We start from the raw sequence: 18327 nt of genomic DNA on the forward strand, positions 1-18327 counted from the left end.
TTTTTAGAGATTATGTATTTTTTTATACAATTTTAACCAAGATATATATTTTCTTCAACTTATAGTACTTTTAGAATATATATTTGAATTTTTATAATTTTAAACTACTTGCATTTTTATAATTTTCCTAATATTTTGTAACTTATTTTAAACTTTCTATTTTTTTTGTAATTTTCTACAATTTTAACCAAGATATTCTTTTTTAAAATTGTAATTTCTTCAAGTACTTTTTGATATTTGAATTTTTATAAAATTTAATTTTCTTGAATTTTATAATTTTTAATAAAAAATAATTTTTTTAAACTTTCCCTTTTCTTTTGAATTTTCTAAAATACGTGCAGGCTGTGGGGTTCGAACCCACGCGTACTTATGTACAGAAGATCTTAAGTCTTCCCCCTTAACCTCTCGGGCAAACCTGCTGTTGAGCTTAAAGGATCTGTAATCTTTATTTGTCTTTGCTTTAAAAAATAATGAGCCAATTATATCTGATGTGTCTTTTATCTAGTCGAAAGCAACAAGATGCCAAATAAAAAAGAAAATCATAATTTTGTAAGGTGTACCACCAAATGCTTGAATTTACTTTTTCTGAAATAATAACGGTAAATTCAGTTTTCAATTAAAAAATCATGTTAAATAGAATAAGTATAATTCTGAAAATATCATTTAAAATAAATTCTTTTTAAACAAAATATTTAAATTATTTTCGAAAATCATTTAAAATAATATTAATAAAATTAAAATTATCAAATTATCAAATCCAATATATCTTATATATACTATTTAAAGCGGAAGCTTTTACAAGAAATAGAAATAGGATAACAAAAGGCAAGACTTGAAATAAAAAACCTTGTTATTTCCTATACATTTCTCGTTTTATTCCATATTATTTCCTCGAAGTGGGAAGCTCTCTAAGCTTAGGATTCGAGTCTCGTGATGAAAATGCAACCAAACGTTTTACATTCCAAAAAAACCCGACAACAACAACTCTTTCGTATCAAAATTCTGCCTATTTTGACTTAATACGGAACAGTGATTAAAGTTCTTGTCAAACATTTATTTGATACGGATTCAAATCCTATCATCTCATCCTCCATCTTTAATATTATATCAGAAAAAAATTCTGCCCCACTTCTCTCCATCCTTGTCGATGATGGATCTTTCCCACAAAAGAAAAGGAAATCATAAAATTTGATTAGGGACTGTCTTCTGAGTATTTAAGCACTTGCAGTTTGCACGACTGTCACTTAGAGTCTGCAACAAAACCATCATCATTGCAATTGTAAGACAATGATTATAAAAGTTTTTGCAAAAGAGTAAAAAGGGTGTCCTTCACTACGTACCTTGAACTGTTTTTGAAGGTCCTTGATGTACTCCACAGCCAAATCCAACATGTCTGCTGTGTTTGTTTGCTGCCCAAAATTTCATTTCAGTTTCTAATTACAGACACTATATATTCTGTCCAAAACTGTGACCAAAAACCTCTTACCTTGTCCATGTTTGGAACAAGCTCTTGAAGTTTTCTCATCCGTTCACTGATACGAGTTCTTCTCACCTGCAAAAAGTAATTTTTTTAACCCTTTACAATCCACATTAACAAATCTCCAAATAAGGTTGAATTACCCTTTCTGCAATGCTTCGAGGATGAGTAGCACAACCACGCTTAGCTCTAATCTTACAAGGGACTGAATCTTGGAACTGTAGATACTTCTCCATGACAGCCATCTCGTTCGAAGTTTTTGGCAGACTCAAATGGCGCGGTAATACATGAACACCACTTCCAATATCTCCATTCTATTTGATAAAAACAGTCACTACATGATACAATAATAAAACTATGTTGACAAATATACCTGGTTATTGGTAAACAACTTGTGCTTCTCAGTCAATTGTGCAGATTCATTCCAAGAACCACATTGGTATTCAGGTTTGCCACCATCAAAGCTATTAGCCCCAAGGTTTTCATTTTCGATTTCAGAAATCTGAGACAAAATGCCTAATGATGAAGGTTGTCTTGATGAGAAACTAATCTGATTCTTTAATCTATTTGATGATGGACTTAATTCTCCACTTGTACCATTCACCCCACAGTAGTTTCCCAAACCTTTCATGCCGGAAAACCCTGCAAGTTATTCAATCTATTTGGCTTAACATCACTAGATATACAGCATCTATCCATTCAGGTTCTATAACGATCAAAGTAACATGGAGACCCTTGTACTAGGTATCATATTGCATTATCCCCTTTACTCAAAAATGGGTAAATTAGTCTATATATTGGATCAAAGAGCAAACTGATTCTTTTGTTAAAGATTTTATCCATTTATACAGTTAAAAATTAACTCATGTATGAGGTACAGGTATTTTGTCAACCACACTAGTTTTTAACGACAAAAATGGATGAAATTATTAACAAAAAAGACCAATTTGCACTTTAATCTGACGACTAATTTTACTATTTTTTATTAAAGGAGTAAAATATAATTTGACTCGTAATTTAAGGATCTCCATAGTACTTTTACCGTTCCATAGTTTATAGATCAAGATGTCAATTTTTGCCAATTAAGTCTTAGCTCGATTAAAATTGATATTGTTGTCATGTGAGTGTAAACATGCAAAAACATATTTATTATTCTATTTAAGAGTTAAAAAGAAGACTAATCAACAGTTATAAACATTATAAAAAATATCAACTTTAAATCTGTGCCAAATTATAAAAAGGGAGTACAAAAGTCAAAAGCATAAAGTTTTCTATATATGCTAACTAAATCAAAGTGAAAACATACTTAAACATGACTTTAACCTTAAGATTAAATCGATAAAACATAAAATTTAGTGAGTCCGAAAGAAGGAATGCACTTAAACATGGTTTGAATCCTCGTAACAGTGCCAAGTGAGGTAATGTTAAATCCCGAAAGAAAGTGAACGCATCAAATGGTAAAACACGAAAAAGCTAAGCATTTTTAAACAAGAAAGAATACCATTTTGAACAGATAAGTTGGTAAAAAGCCCTGGAGGGGAGCTGCTTTGTCTCATTAAGCTAGAAGTAACGGGTTTCCCTTGACTGTGATGATTCAATCCCAATAACTCATATGAGTTATCCATTGCAGAACTCTGCCTCGGATACTGAGGCGGCAATCCTGAATAAGTCGGCGCCGAATTGGCATAGTTAACAGCCGCCTCTAACCCAGATTTATCCTCGGTTTCGTTATCGCCGCCACTGCTTGAATTTATGAATCTAGACTCGAAACCACCTTTGTTGACGCCGCAATCAACGGTAGCGAGGAGAGAACTTGGAGCTGAACGAAAACGTAATAACCCAGAATTGGATTGGTTGTTTTGATTTTGATAGCTTTGATGGGTACTTGAATCCATTGACAACCTCTGTTTAAATTTTTTTTTTTCTGCTATGTTTATGCTAGGAGCTAGAAAACCATTCTCCTTATCCCAAGTCTACGTTCTTTAAAACGAGGATGAAGAAGATTCTGAAGGAATTTCACCATGAAAAAAAAAACACTTTCAGCTTAGTTTATAAGCAGAGTTAGATAAGATCTTGAAGAAGAAGCAACCAAAAAGGAATAGCTCTGTTTTAAGAACTGCAAAACCCAAGCTCCAAAACAATACTAAGTTGACAAGAGAAGAAAGAAAAATGCCCCAAACTAGAGAAAATGAAAGCTTAAATAAATGGGAAGTTGAAGGTTTTAGAAGATTGGAATCAGATAAAAGAAAAAGACGGATTTGTGAAAGAACAGAGGAAAAGAGAGAGACAGATAGATGGAGAAGAGGCTGAGATTTGGGTTTCAGAGCAGCAAAAGCAAGGAAGATCTAGTTAAGACCCAAAAAAAGGAGCGGTGTGGATACAAATAGAAAAAAGTTAAATGAAGAAAGGTGGGTTTATATGTCTAAATTTAGATACATATATAATATATATAATTTATTTCTCATAGTGGAGTTTTTCTTTTAACTTATACTTCCTTAATGCTTTGTTTTTAAGATTTGAATCTAAGTCTTTTTTTTAAATCGAATTTTTATAAAAATATTAGTCTGGCCAGTTTAACTATAAATCCAATTCTCATAACTTTACTTACTATTACACCAAATATTTATTGGTAACATTTGGTAATGGTGGAGGTCTTTTAGCTACACTGTGATATTAACAAACTGTTTTATGTCATTAATTAGAATTATGGGGCATCTTGGATGGTCTATCATTGATGTTGGAAAACTAATGAAATGAAGTGATGATACAAATAGACAATTTCGAGACTATTGAAGCTATCCAAATTTCGGATTCAACACCCTCGAAATCAACGATAATCAAGCACATTCACCTTCTCCTGAAGACTATTGATAAATGGGCACTCGAATACATGTGTTCATAGCCTTATTGATTGTATATCTTTTCTTTTCTTTCAAAAAAAAAAGTGGTGTGATGACTTTTTAATCTCGCTTATACAATTAAAAAAAGTCTACCGTCAATTTATTAAATCAAACTATAAAAATTTAATATTTTGTCAAGTAAACATTTGTGGAGGGAAAAATTGCGATATAAACCCGTCCACCTTTTTAATATAATTTTATTGGTGTTCGTAAGTTATATTTTTATAATAAATCCTTCTAATTTATTTAGATTCAATAATTCAACTTACATTTTACATATTAACAACATGTTATAAATAATATAGTTATATAATTTAATACAACAGATTATATTTATATTAATTATATATTATCTATTAACTATTATGTTCAATTGACTTTTAAAAATAAAAAATTGAGTGAATAATTTAATTTACAATATATTAATATTTTTTATAGTTTTTACAAATTCTTTAAGGATGATTAGGTAAGAAATGTGAATTATCAAAATAATTAATATATTTTAATTATGTTATTAGTTATTATTTTGATTTTTAGATTTTTTAGATTTTATTTATCGGATTTCACTTCTATAATGGAGGTTGTTAACATTAATAAGTTAAAAGTATCTAAAAAAAGATTGGAGTATTAAAGTGGAAGTATTAAATCACATTCAAATTAGGATCGCAGAGAAATAGAAAGTTATTTTAATCGATGATGGGTTAATATTATTATGTTCATTTTCTAATTTATTTTTAAAATTTTTAAAATTTTGTTTTCATTCAAATTATTATCTTAGAGAAGTGGCCAATTTCAGTTTTGGTCCTCTATTATGATTAAATTAGAGATTTAATTTCTATAATTTAATTTATAACTTATTTTAGTTTTTATATTTTTTTAAAATGAATTTACTTTAAATAGTGAATATTGATAACTATTTCAATAAATTGTTAACCATTTTTAAATTACTATTCTAACCAAAAATATTCGATAATGAGTTAGAATAAGTGTGTTAAAAAATCCACATCACTCTTTAAAAATCATTAAGAGTGCTAACTATATGGATAGGCTAATGACGCAAGTATTTATCTTCTCTTTTTATGATCATTATAAGATAACGGTAAATTTATAGTTTTGATCCTCTATTGCTGTTACATTTGAGATTTAGCCTTTATATTTTAATTTGATGCTCCATCTGCTGACGAGTTTATTATTACTTTTTCCTGAATTGTATAGTTTCATTCATTAAATGAATTAATGAATTTAACTTTCAAAAAATAGTTAACATCTTCAATTATTTCGATTAAAATGATAGCATAAAATTCTCATAAAAGACCTTCCTAACACACACACCAAAAAAAATATTTCCAAATGATACGTTGAATGTTTATTTTAACAAAATATTTGTCCTCAGCATTTAAATTAGAATAATTAAATGTGTCAACTATTTCGATTGGCTAATGGTATTATACATAAGAATCAAACTATTTCAATATAAAATATAAATATTAAATTCTAAATTTAAATAGGGACCATTAATTTTTTTTAAAATTAAATTAAATTAATCTAATCTAATTAGTGCAAGTGATTATTGTTAAAGTAAAAAGCTTAGAGAGTGATATCGGTTCGATTCAATCAAATTTCTTAGATTTTTTGAATCGTCCATCATAATTCGGTTCGGCTCCTTCAGTTTTCTGTTTTTTCATATTAATTTTTTGTTTTGATTTTTAGACTTATTTTGATAAAAATGAACTTTATTTTATGACTTTTGAATATTATTTAACAAAATTTCAAGTCTTTTTCATAAATATTTCTAAAAAACAATAATTTTTATTAATTTCACCTTTTTTAAATATAAAATATTTACTTTTAAGGTAAACTAAAAAAAAGTCACTTTTGTTTGCCTCAGATTACATTTTAGTCAATTATGTTTGAAATGCTACGTTTTAGTTACTTACGTTATCGTTTTGTTACGAAGTAGTCACTCTACCGTTAAGTTGCGTTACCTCCCTAATGACAGTCCTACGTGGCAGTCCAAATGGGTTTTAAATGTCAACTTGGATGTCCAATTGATGGGATGAAAAAAGGTTTTTAATTAAATAAATTTAATTAAAATTGCCACATAAGACATCTAAGTTGGCATTTAAAACCATTTGGGCTGTCACATAAGACCGCTATTAGGGAGGTAACGGAACTTAATGGTAGAGTGACTACTTCGTAACAAAACGATAACGTAAGTGACTAAAACGTAACATTTCAAACATAAGTAACTAAAACGATACGTGGCAATCCAAATGGGTTTTAAATGACAACTTGTATATCTAGTTGTTGGGATGAAAATAGGTTTTTAATTAAATAAATTTAATTAAAACTACCACGTAGGACATCCAAGTTGACATTTAAAACCATTTGGGCTGCCACGTAAGACTATTTCGTAACAAAACGATAATGTAAGTGACTAAAAGGTAACATTTCAAATATAAGTGACTAAAATATAATCTAAGGTAAACAAAAATGACTATTTTTATGGTTTACCCTCACTTTTATAATATAAAAAATTAAAATTAATTATATATTAAATAATTTGATGTTATAATTTTGATGAGTTATTTGTGAGCCCTAATAAAAAGGGTAAGTGTTTGTGTGAAAGGAAACAAAGACACGTGAAAACGCACACACACTCCGCCTTCAAGGGGTTTTGTTTTAAGTGTAATTATTTATTGGGTTGATCTTTGTTTTACTGATTTTAATTAAAATTTACCACATCTTAACCTCTTATTTATTTTTACTGTAATAAAATGGGTAAATATTATCTTTTTTAATTTTAAAATAATTGTTGAGTCATTTTCTCAATTTGGGTTTTTATTATATGTCCAAAAAGGGATGGGTTTAATATAAAGAAAGTGCTTCTAATTGAAGCAAACATCTTTTTGGCTTTTGTTTCACCTTTCACTTTCCTTTCCTACTTTTGAGAAATAAAGAGAGAGAGAGATGTAAAGTCACTGGGCCCTTACTTTCCTTTCAAACTTTTTTTCTTTGGGATAAAAAAAAGTAGTTATTTTTACCTAACTTAATTATTATTCAAATATTTGTATAAGTTGTCGACTTACTCTTAGCTCAATTGGTATTGGTATTATTGTTAGTGTAGAAGGACGTGAATTTAAGTGTGTTGAAGTGTATTATCCTCTTGTTTAAGAGTTGGGGAGGGGTTATGAGTAATTCTAAGTATTGTATTAATTATCCTTAGACGCTCACTTTCAAAATTTACAATGATTAAGTTTTTTTAATCTTTTTAAATGGACCAATTTACACACTTTGAGAAAGATAGGAGAGGCTTTTTTTTAATATATTTGGGTAACGAAAATAAAAAATTTCTAACCATGATTCAATCAGTTCTAATCTATGTACAAATCTATGTAAAAATTACCCATAAATCCCCAAATCCCAATTAATTAAACTAGAAGATATTACATGCTTAACTGCAATCGAACTCACAATTACAACAACAATAATGCCAACCAAATTAGTATTTTGTTGGCACTTTTAATTGTTGGTAAAAAGAGTTCAAAAAATGGAAGTTACAATTTAGTATGATGAATATGTGTTAAAGGATAAAATTGATGGAATTTGCAAATATAGAGGGTTAAATTTATTGAAGTATTTAGAATTAAGACCAAATTGATAGAATGTGCAAGTGTTTAGGGTTAAGTAGTTATTATATCAATTTAAAAAGGTCATCTCATCATTCCAGTTAAGGATTTAACAAAGGGTGACAAAAAAAGAACTGATCAAAAATGTTAGTGACAAAATTAAAAGTTTCTGTAATACCCTGATACCTAACCCGATCGTCGGGTCCGAGCTACAGGATGTTACATTCGTTTCGGAGCAACTAAAAACAATTACATTCAATTTAGAATCATTAAACATCCAAATATGAGTAGTACCCGTGTATAATATGATATGTAATCATTTTCGGGTCTTATATGAGCTTACGAAAACTCTTTTGCAAACCTGAGGTCAAATTAGGGCTAAATTGTAAAGATTTCAAAGTATCGGGTTGACATCATGACTTTTAGGGTTTCTCGTTGCGACACAACTCACTGATTAGGCTTCGTCGCAATGTGACTCACTATTTCCACAAGGTCCAATTTGGTACCTATTCACTGATTAGGCTCGTTTTCAGTGAAATTGGAACAGTAGTTTCGGGATCACAAATCTGAATCCGAAAAGAAAATTATTTTAATATTTTTTCATGGTCTGAATTATAATATGAAAATCGTATGAAAAATTTTTTAAGAAACTTTTACCGATTACATGTCTAATTGATAAAATGACCAAATTGCATGAAATGCAAAAGTTGGGTTCTAGTAGCTATAAGTATCAAATAGCTATGGAATTCAAAGTTTGAGGTCCTTATATGACAAATATACCATTAAGAGAAGTTAGTAGATAAGGATAATGATTCATCCATGAAAATTTAATTAAAGAAAAAGATGAAATTGGAAACAAAAGATATTAAAATATGATAAATGATTAAATAAAGAAAATATCATCATTATCATCATCTTTCCCAAATTTTTTATGGAAACTCCAGCTAAGAGAAAAGAGCTCAACCAAGCTTTCTTGGCATAATTAGGTATGAATTCTTGTCCCGTTTTTAGTAATTTTTATGTTTCTGAAATTGTAATAGCATAATTAAGCTATTTTGGGGATTAATTTACAAAGCTATCAAAGTTCTAGGATTTTCCCATGGATGAATATAGTTGAATGATGAGTTTTATGGTAGAAAATGAAAGGTTGTTGATAGATAAACAACTTTTGTTAGAGGAATTTTGAAGAAAATGTGATTTAGGAACTAAATTGTAAAAATGTAAAATCCGTGGAAATTTTTTTATTTTTGTGAAAAACATGGGCTGTTATTGATACATGTAAAATTCGGCTAGGCTTGGAATAAAGATTAAATTGCATGAATTTCACTTTCCGAGCCTAAGGACAAAATTATAATTAATTAAAAGTATAGGGGCAAAACGATAATTTTGCCTAAGATGTGGATTGAATTGAATGTAAAGTGTATCAAACTAATGTTAAATTTAATCGTATAGATCAGGATAGATCAAAAACGGAGTTAGATCATGGAAAATAAAAAGTATCGAATTAGTAGTTTACAAGTCACAAACAATTGTCAAGATAAGTTCGTGTAACTTAATTGTGTAATTGCATGTTCGATTTGATTTGAATGATTTGTATGTGAATTGTGTATTAGCCATGTATATGAAATTTGATCACATATCTGGAAAATACCCGATAAATGTTAAATCTCGTTTGAATGAATGAAATTTGATTGGATACAGGGTTCTATTTCCCGAAATGGTAGTGTTCCTGCATATGTTACGGACGTGCCGTAGCTCAAAAGAGCATCCCGTTATAAGCCCTCTCAAGCTCCCCGTTATATAGTGTTCTTGTGAGCTTCCCGTTAAATACTTTTCTGAGCATCCCGATCAGTTGTGACCCTACATGTGTTGTGGGCACACCACAGCTCTTATGAGCGTTTCGTTATATGGCTCTTCGTGAGCTTCTCGATTAAAGGCTCTTTGTGAGCTTCCCGTCAGTGCTTGTTTGAATTTCTTGTTATATGACTATCCAGTGCTTCCCGTTAAGTGCTTTTCGGAGCTACCCGTTAATTGCTCTTCGGCGCTACCCATTATAAGGTCTTTGTGAGCTTTTCGTTATATTGTCCGGATAAGCTTCCTGTACAAGGCTTAATGAGCTTCCCATTATAGTGCTTGAGATAGAGCTTTCTGTTTAAGTGCTCATAAAAGTACTCTCGGATATAAATTGACGGATTTATAGTATTGTACACTTTAGGTGTACTACCCAAGTATCCATCGGGATTTCAAATGATTCAACAGTTGAAATTCTGACATGAGAACATGTGAAATCAAAATGAAACTATTATCTGTGAAATCAAAATGAAACTATTATCTGACATGAGAACATGTGAAATCAAAATGACTCGATACCTGATGAGCTCATCCTTGTTCTTATTATTCACATGAAATACATGACAAACATGTTTGTTGAGATTATATGTGTTAGGCTAATTGTCAAATTGCTTTGGAGTATTATGCATGTTTATTGTATGAGTAAATGAATGGTAAGATAATTTCCTGTTATACGAACTTACTAAGCATTAAGTTCTTACTCAGTTGTATTTCCTCTGTTTTATAGTACTCGGAAGCTCGTTGGTTTGGAAGCTTGGCGGAGATCACTCACACTATCCACCAGCCCATTTCGGTACAATTATGAAACTAATTTTCGTTATAATGGCATGTATAGGTTAACTTAGTCATTGTTGGCATTTTAAATATTTTGGTTGTAACTAGCCATTGGTATGGCTTGTGTTTGGTATATTTTGAAATATATATATACGGCCTTAACATGTTTGATGTGTTAAATTGAAATGGTTTAATGATGGTAAGCATATGGATGAACGGATGGAGTATAGGAATTTGATCAATTAGGTAAGATTGAGTATAGGAATACATGTGATGAAAATATCATGCATATTGTAATGGCCCAAATTCAAAGTTATCGGAATAGTGGTTTCGTAACCACAAATCCGATTTAAAGAAAAATTTATTTTAATATTTTTGCATGAATATTGGTGTGATAGGAAAATCGTATGAAAATATTGATAGAAAAATTTTACCGATTTAGTGGTTAGTTAGAAAAGGAAATTATTGAAGAAATTGGGTAAAAATAAGGTATCGAGACTTTGATCTCGTAAAACCGAGTCAAAAATAATTTTATAAATAATTATGAAATATTATTAATATGGTATAAAAATTTCGTTAGAAAATTTTAATGTTTGGATAGTCAATTACGTAAAAAGGACTAAATTGAAAAAGGTGTAAAAGTTACTACAAGGATTAAATAGCTCCATTGTTAAATGAAGAGGGACATAAATTGAAAATAACCCCAAAAGGAGATATTTTGGGCGGCATACGCTGAGAAAAATCAGGAGAATTGAAGAATTAAGGGTAAAATTGGAATATTGCAAAATTTGCTTTAAAAGTTAGGACTAAAGTGGAATTATCTAGATTCCTCTTTATTTTTCTGCATTCCCATCAGCCAAAAACGTCCTAAGGGTTTCTTCAAGCTGGTTTTTCATAATTTTTGCCCCAAGTGAGTTAATTATTTCCTTTTTCTTATAATTTTTGTGTTTCTAAGACTTTTACAACTAGGTCCTATTACTAAATTCATTATTTTTTGATTTTATGAATGAATTTGAAAGTTTCTATGAATATGTGCTGGAATTTTATGATGAAATAGGATGAAATTGAAGCTTTAATTTGTTTATGAGATGATTTTATTAGGTAATTTCAATAGAAATTGATTTATAGGACCTAATTGTGAAAAAGTTTGGAATTAAAGACTAGTATTAAAATTCTGAATTCCAAAGCTTATAAAGTAGTTTAAAATGATGGGATAAAGTGTTAATTGAGAAGAATCAGCTCAATTGAGAGGTTAATTGAGCAGGGATGAAATTATCATTTATTGAAAGTTTGGGGAAAAATGGTAATTAACATCATACACTAAAACAGTTTTGGACAGCAGCAGTAGTCCAACTTTGAAAAATCAAAAAAAATTGTATAGATTTAATTAGAGGATGAATAAAATATGAAATTAAATCTTATTGAGTCTAGTTTCTCATAGAAGAAACGGTTTAATCAATGAAATTGTAAATCATGAGATATGATAGATTTTGTGAGACAAGGTCAGAATGAATTCGGGTTCCCCTGTTCTGACTTTGGAAAATCATTAAAAATTGTAAAAAAATTATTATGAGTTATACTTTATATGGTTAGAATCCTTAATGAGTCTATTTTCAGATGAAACAAACGGAAACATCATCCAAATTTTGTACAATGAGATAATTAATTTTTAGTGAAGAGGGGTCGGAACTGTCAAACAGTGAAACAGGGGAAAATTTAAAGAATAAACTGTACATTGGCTACACCAAAAATTCTTAAAATTTTATGGTAATAAGATATGTGAGTCTAGTTTCAGGGAAAATTAATGGATGTTGATTTGGAGTTCCGTAGCTCAAGATATAAATAATTTAGTGACTGTGACTCAGTAAGACAGCTTTGAATGCACTATAAATAATAATGGAATTTTAGAGAATGTTACATATGAACATGAAATGTATTAGATTAATGATTAAATTTATTTATTTAGATCCGAAAAATTCAAATACGAAGCTAGATCGAGGAAAAGAAAAAGTTCGGGATTAGTAGATTTTTGTTTACGAACAAGTGTCGAGGTAAGTTCGTGTAACTTGAATTATATTCTTAAATGAGTTGTATGTTTATTGTATGATAATTGATGAAGTATTGATATATTTGATAAAAAGAGGAAATAAATCCCGGTTGAATGAAAGGAAAATTCGATGAATCTCTGAAAAGGAATTGACGATAAAAAGGATCTAGCCCGGACGGGTGATCCTATCCTGATATAGCCCTCCCGAAGAATATGTGGAAAATGGATTTAGCCCGGACGGGTAATCCGAATTAGGGTCTGAATTTAGCTTTGGTGGTAATTCAGATCCAAGCTCATTAGAGTAATTGTCGTTGCGAGGATTTAGCCTGGTGGTAATCCCGACAATACTCTATGAGTTTATATTCTGAGGATTTAGCTCGATGGTAATCCATTGTAAGGATGAGGTCCATGGAGTGTGCTCTCTGAAATGGAAATGTGCGCACATGAATATGAATTAACGGACCCGGATTTGTACACTAAAGTGTACCTCTGAAAATCCATCGAAATTCCAAGTAGTTCAACGGGATAAATATGGAAAAATAACAAGGAAATGGAAATCATGAAATTGATGAGCTCATCAATCATGGTATAAATTATTGATACATGGAAATTATTGGACTAATTTGAATGTTGAGCTTGTGCATGATAGGGGAATAATGCATGGAATGGGTGTATGAATGTTTATTACATTGTATGGAAAATATTAGGTAAGTATAATTCTTGTTACATGAGCTTACTAAGCACAAAGTGCTTATCCTGTTTCTTTTTCCCCTGTTTTGTAGTGTTAAGAGCTCGGAGGTCGGATTTTTTCGGAGAAGCATCACACTATCAATGTCAAGATCTCGGTACATAAAGAAACTTATTTTGGAAATCAATGGCATGTATAAGCTAGTAAAGTAGATGTTAATGTGGAATGAATGTATGGCTAGCCATTGGTATGGCTAACAAATTTTGATTTTGGCATGTGATGAGATTATCTTATGAATACAATAAATCTATCTTGAAAATATGTTGAAATGGATTGGTTGTGTTGGCTTGGTCTCGGTTTAAAATTTGCAGGGAAGATTAGATATTTATAAAGGGGTTATAATTTTTTTTTAAAAATCAGTAAAATCTGGTAATACCTCGTATCCTATTTCGGCGATGGATACGGGTAGGGGGTGTTACACATATGACTTGGTTTTGGCTTGGTTTAAATGTCTTGAATTAGATTGGGGATGTGTTTAAGTGTTAATGTAAGTGGAAGACAATATTGGGTAGTAAAAGAGCAGCCTTGAGTAGTAAAATGCCCGTTTTTTAGGGACGAAGAGGAGAGGCTAAAGAAGCCTTCTTTCAAATAATGAATGAATTGTTTATTGAATTTGTAAGAATAAATCCGGCTATACAACAACCTTCACCCCTCCTGTTTCTCAACCGGTTCCCAACATGCCACAAGGTGCATAACTTGTTAGAACTGGTAAACCTTTTGGTAATAAAATCCGTACATATGGGGTAAAAGAATTTAGAGAAACAACCAAAGATGACCCTAAAAAGGCTAAATTTTGGCTAAAAAATACTATCAGGTTTTTGGATGAATTATCATGTACACCGACCGAATGTTTGACATGTGTTGTATCTCTATTAAAAGATTCGGCTTATCGGTGGTGTAATACATTGATTTATGTTGTGCCAAAAGAACAGATTACATGAGAATTTTTCCAAACTGAATTCTGAAATAAATATATCAGCTAGAGGTTTCTTGATCAGAAACAGAAAGAATTTCTGGAGCTTAAACAGGGGAATATGATGGTATCCGAATATGAAAGAGAATTTGTCTGACTGAGTAAGTATGTCAGAGAATGTATTTCGACTAAAACCGCCATGTGTAAGTTGTTTGAAGAGGGTTTAAATGAAGACATCAAGTTGTTAGTTGGGATTTTGGAATTAAAAAAATTTCTTGTACTAGTTGACCAGGCACGTAAAGTCGAAGAATTAAGCAAAGAAAAGAGACAAGCAGAGATTGAAGCCCGAACTTCAAGTAAAAGACTTACAAGAAAGTCATATCCGTCGGCCTCAAACAAATCAAAGAAAAACTTTGATCATTTTACTACCTCTACCGTGTATTCTGGGAAAGATAGAAGTATTCAACATTCCAATTCAAGATCTCAAGCTACATCTGTAGCAAGTATTGGTAGTGTTGGAAATCCCAAACCCCGGTGCAAACATTGTAATAAATTTCACTTTGGAGAGTGTCGCATGAAAAGTGGAGCATGTTTTAGATGTAGTTCTTTTGACCACTATCTCAAAGTGTAACAGCCCGATTCTGGGCCTAGTCGGAATAGTAGTTTCGGGACCACAAATCCAACGAGGGAAAATATGGTTATTATTATATTTTTATGGTCTACAATTTCACGGAAAATTTTCGTAAAAATTTCGTTCGAAAATTTCGATGTTTGGGCACTCAATTTAGTCAAAAGGACTAAATTGTAAATAGTGCAAAAGTTGAGTTCTACATCTTAGAGGTGTCTAATTGTTATGAAATTTTAAATTGGAGGTCTTTATGTGGTAATTAGACCATTAGTTAGTTGATGGACAAAAATAGACATAAGAAATGGGTGAAATAGATTTTTTTTAAATGGGGCATTTTAGTCATTTGGTTATTAAATAGAATTAAATGGGAAAAAGATGGCAAAATATGCTCATCTTCTTCATGGTGAACGAAATCAGCAAGGGGGAAGCCATATTTAGGGTTTTTAAGCTTTCAAGCTCCATAGTAAGTGATTCTAAGCCCCGTTTTTAATGTTCTTCGTATTTTTGGAGTCCCGGTAACTTGGTTTAGCTTATTCTACCATTAATTCGTGTTAGGGTTCATATTTGGAAAAATATCCATAGGTGAAATGTGTTTATTTTGCTGTTTTATGGTGGAATATGAAGCTAGAGATTTTGTTAAACAACTTTTGCTAAGCAATTTTAAGCGAAAACGGGTAAATAGACATAATCGGTAAAAATAATTAATATTCAAAAGTATGTGTTGGAGTGGGAATTTGATGTTGCCATAGAAGGGAAAAATGTTCAGCATGTTATAAAACTTAAGAATAAGTGATGAAGTTTAATTTGCGAGCTTGGGGACAAAAGTGTAATTATGCAAAAGTTTGGGGGCAAAATTGTAATTTTCAAAAAGTTGGGTGGTGGATTATTTTAATAAATGTGAATATTAAACGAGTTAAATTTGCTATTATAGATCAAGAAAGACGTGAAGAGTATATCAAACGGGGAAAAGGAAAGATAGTGGAGTAAAGTGCAAAATTACGATATTTTGCACCGAGGTAAGTAAACACGTGACTTAATGTATTATTTTGATATTATTTGATATATGTTGAGATTTATTTGGAATTAAAATAAATGTTTGGCAATATCCTAAAAATGTTGTTAAATCGGGAAAGGTGATAAAGGGTTGCAATATATGGGTTATGGGTTGAACACTCGGAATAAGCCGTAGTATGTTGTATATAAAAGGGGTTGCTGTGTGCTGATTCCCCGATTTCATTGGTGGTGCTAAGTGCGATATCCACCATATCTTTGAAATGAAAAGGGGGGTTGCTATGTGCTGATTCCCCCGAGGGGTTGCTAAGTGCTGATTCCCCGATTCATTGGTGGTGCTAAGTGCGATATCCACCATATCTTTGAAATAAAAAGGGGGTTGCTATGTGCTGATTCCCCCGAGGGGTTGCTAAGTGCTGATTCCCCGATTCAGTGGTGGTGCTAAGTGCGGGATCCACCAATAACGGCTAACATTCCGAGTGTTCAACGAAAAAGTGTGGAAGATGAATATTGCCATATGGTGGAAAATTTTATGGGGTAAATATTGAGTTGAATACTAAATCGACCCATGTATGAGATGGGAGAAAATATCAAAAACGCAAAAGGAACGATTTAATTATAAACTGTGTTGAACAACAGCAATTGGGTAACTTTGAAAAAATCACCATAAATGGTGGAAAATGAATGGGAAGCTGAATAATATATGAAATTGAAGTTGAATGTATCTATTCTCATATGAAAGAAATAGAATAAGCAAAGGAGTTGTATTTTTGGAGATATCTGAATTTTACTGAAACAGGGCTGGATTGATTTCGAGATCCCCTGTTCTAACTTTGGAAAATTACCAAAAATTTTAAAAAAATAATTATGGCATGAAATTTATATCCCTGGAATCCTTATTGAGTTTTATTTTATTAGAAACAAGCGAAACCATTTTTCAAATTTTGTACAGAGAGTTAAGTAAATTTTAGTGAGGAAGGGTCAGAACCGTTGGGCAGTGAAACAGGGAAGGTTTAATGAATAAACTGTACTAATTGGCTGGGTTAAAATTCTGAAATTTTATGGTGAAATGGTATATGAGTCTAGTTTCAGGAAAATTTACGGAACTCAATTTGGAGCCCTGTAGCTCCAGATAAAAATAAATTAGCGACTATGACGCAGAAAAACAGCTTGCTGGAAATTGCCTAAACAATAAAGTTATTCATGAATAAGTTTATATTTTGGTGTAGTTATGGGAGTAATTACTTATTTATCATGTGTTTGTTTACTTACTAAGCTATATGCTTACTCGATTTTATTTTTCTCTTGGTTATAGTGACTTCCAACAACTCGGAAATTGGAACGAAGTCAGACAATCATCTACACTATCCTTCACATTTGGGGTATTTTACTACTAGTGTTCCGAAATTTTATGGCATGTATAGACACTTTATGTAATGTGGGATCATCATGTAAATATATGTTATGGTTCCCTTTTAAATGTAGTGTTTATTAATAGTTAAACTATATGTGTGTTTATACAAATGAAATTGGTTGGTATATTGGAATGTGTTCTAAATTTGCAGGAGGTTTAAGCAAAAATAAGTAGGAATGCTGTCGAAAATTTTTAAAAAATTTAGTAATACCTCATACTCTGTTCCGGTAAGGAATACGGGTAAGGGGTGTTACACAAAGACTGCCCGGAAAAGTCTGAGAACGATATTGTACAGACTTCAAGGCTGAGCAACCCCGCCTCGAGAGGTAGACTACCTCGTAACCCTGGTAATGTGAGTAGTAGCGAGGTACAGCAAAAGATTCAACTATCAAATCTGAAGCACGAGCACCGGCAATAACATATGTTATTTGTGCACGTGAGAATGCCTTTACACCTGATGTGATTACTGGTACTTTTTCTCGTCTTGATACTTATATAATTACTTTAATTGATCCTAGTTCAACTCATTCATATATCTGTACGAATTTAGTGGATAATAAAATTTACGGCCTGACCACACGGGCGTGTGACCCCTGCACTTGAGAAAATTTTTAAAGTTTCACGAAAAAAATTCTCTAGGTTGCCGATTTTGTCCCAACTTGTTTCTAATGTATGTTTTGGGCCTCGAGGGCTCATATAAGGGACAATATAATTCATAATTAATTTCTGGTATGAATGTTAAGTAATATAAAATATCTAATTTTGATCTGAAAACTCCGGTAATGCTCTTAAACCCTGTTCCGGTGACGGATACGGGATAGGGGTGTTACACTTTCCTTTATTCAAACAAGCAAAATACTATAATCCAATGCTTATTTATAAGCATTAACACAACTTACACATACACGTTATATCAAAACATCATTCCAATTGAT

The 18327-nt window shown here is 31.2% G+C and overlaps 1 protein-coding gene, 1 long non-coding RNA gene and 1 other non-coding gene across 3 annotated transcripts; 1 reads left to right on the plus strand and 2 right to left on the minus strand.

Annotated features, from left to right (window-relative positions):
• Window positions 1-336: 336 nt before the first annotated feature.
• On the minus strand, window positions 337-419 carry TRNAL-UAA (transfer RNA leucine (anticodon UAA)). Its single transcript has one exon. It is a non-coding gene; the product is annotated as a tRNA-Leu (tRNA).
• Window positions 420-832: 413 nt separating this feature from the next.
• LOC105786226 (transcription factor bHLH130) lies at window positions 833-3877 on the minus strand. The gene is made up of 6 exons (XM_012612568.2): window positions 2979-3877; window positions 1851-2119; window positions 1621-1791; window positions 1487-1552; window positions 1341-1409; window positions 833-1251 (listed from the first exon to the last, which is right to left on the minus strand). The coding sequence occupies exons 1-6, from the start codon at window positions 3370-3372 to the stop codon at window positions 1180-1182; spliced, it is 1041 nt and encodes a 346-aa protein (XP_012468022.1). The 5' UTR covers window positions 3373-3877; the 3' UTR covers window positions 833-1179.
• An 11451-nt stretch (window positions 3878-15328) lies between these two features.
• LOC128039769 (uncharacterized) lies at window positions 15329-17500 on the plus strand. Its single transcript, XR_008194348.1, has 3 exons — window positions 15329-15430; window positions 15899-15983; window positions 17294-17500. It is a non-coding gene; the product is annotated as an uncharacterized LOC128039769 (long non-coding RNA).
• The last annotated feature ends 827 nt before the right edge of the window (window positions 17501-18327 follow it).

Source organism: Gossypium raimondii, chromosome 1 (genome assembly GCF_025698545.1).
Source record: "Gossypium raimondii isolate GPD5lz chromosome 1, ASM2569854v1, whole genome shotgun sequence".
NCBI classification, from domain to species: domain Eukaryota; kingdom Viridiplantae; phylum Streptophyta; class Magnoliopsida; order Malvales; family Malvaceae; genus Gossypium; species Gossypium raimondii.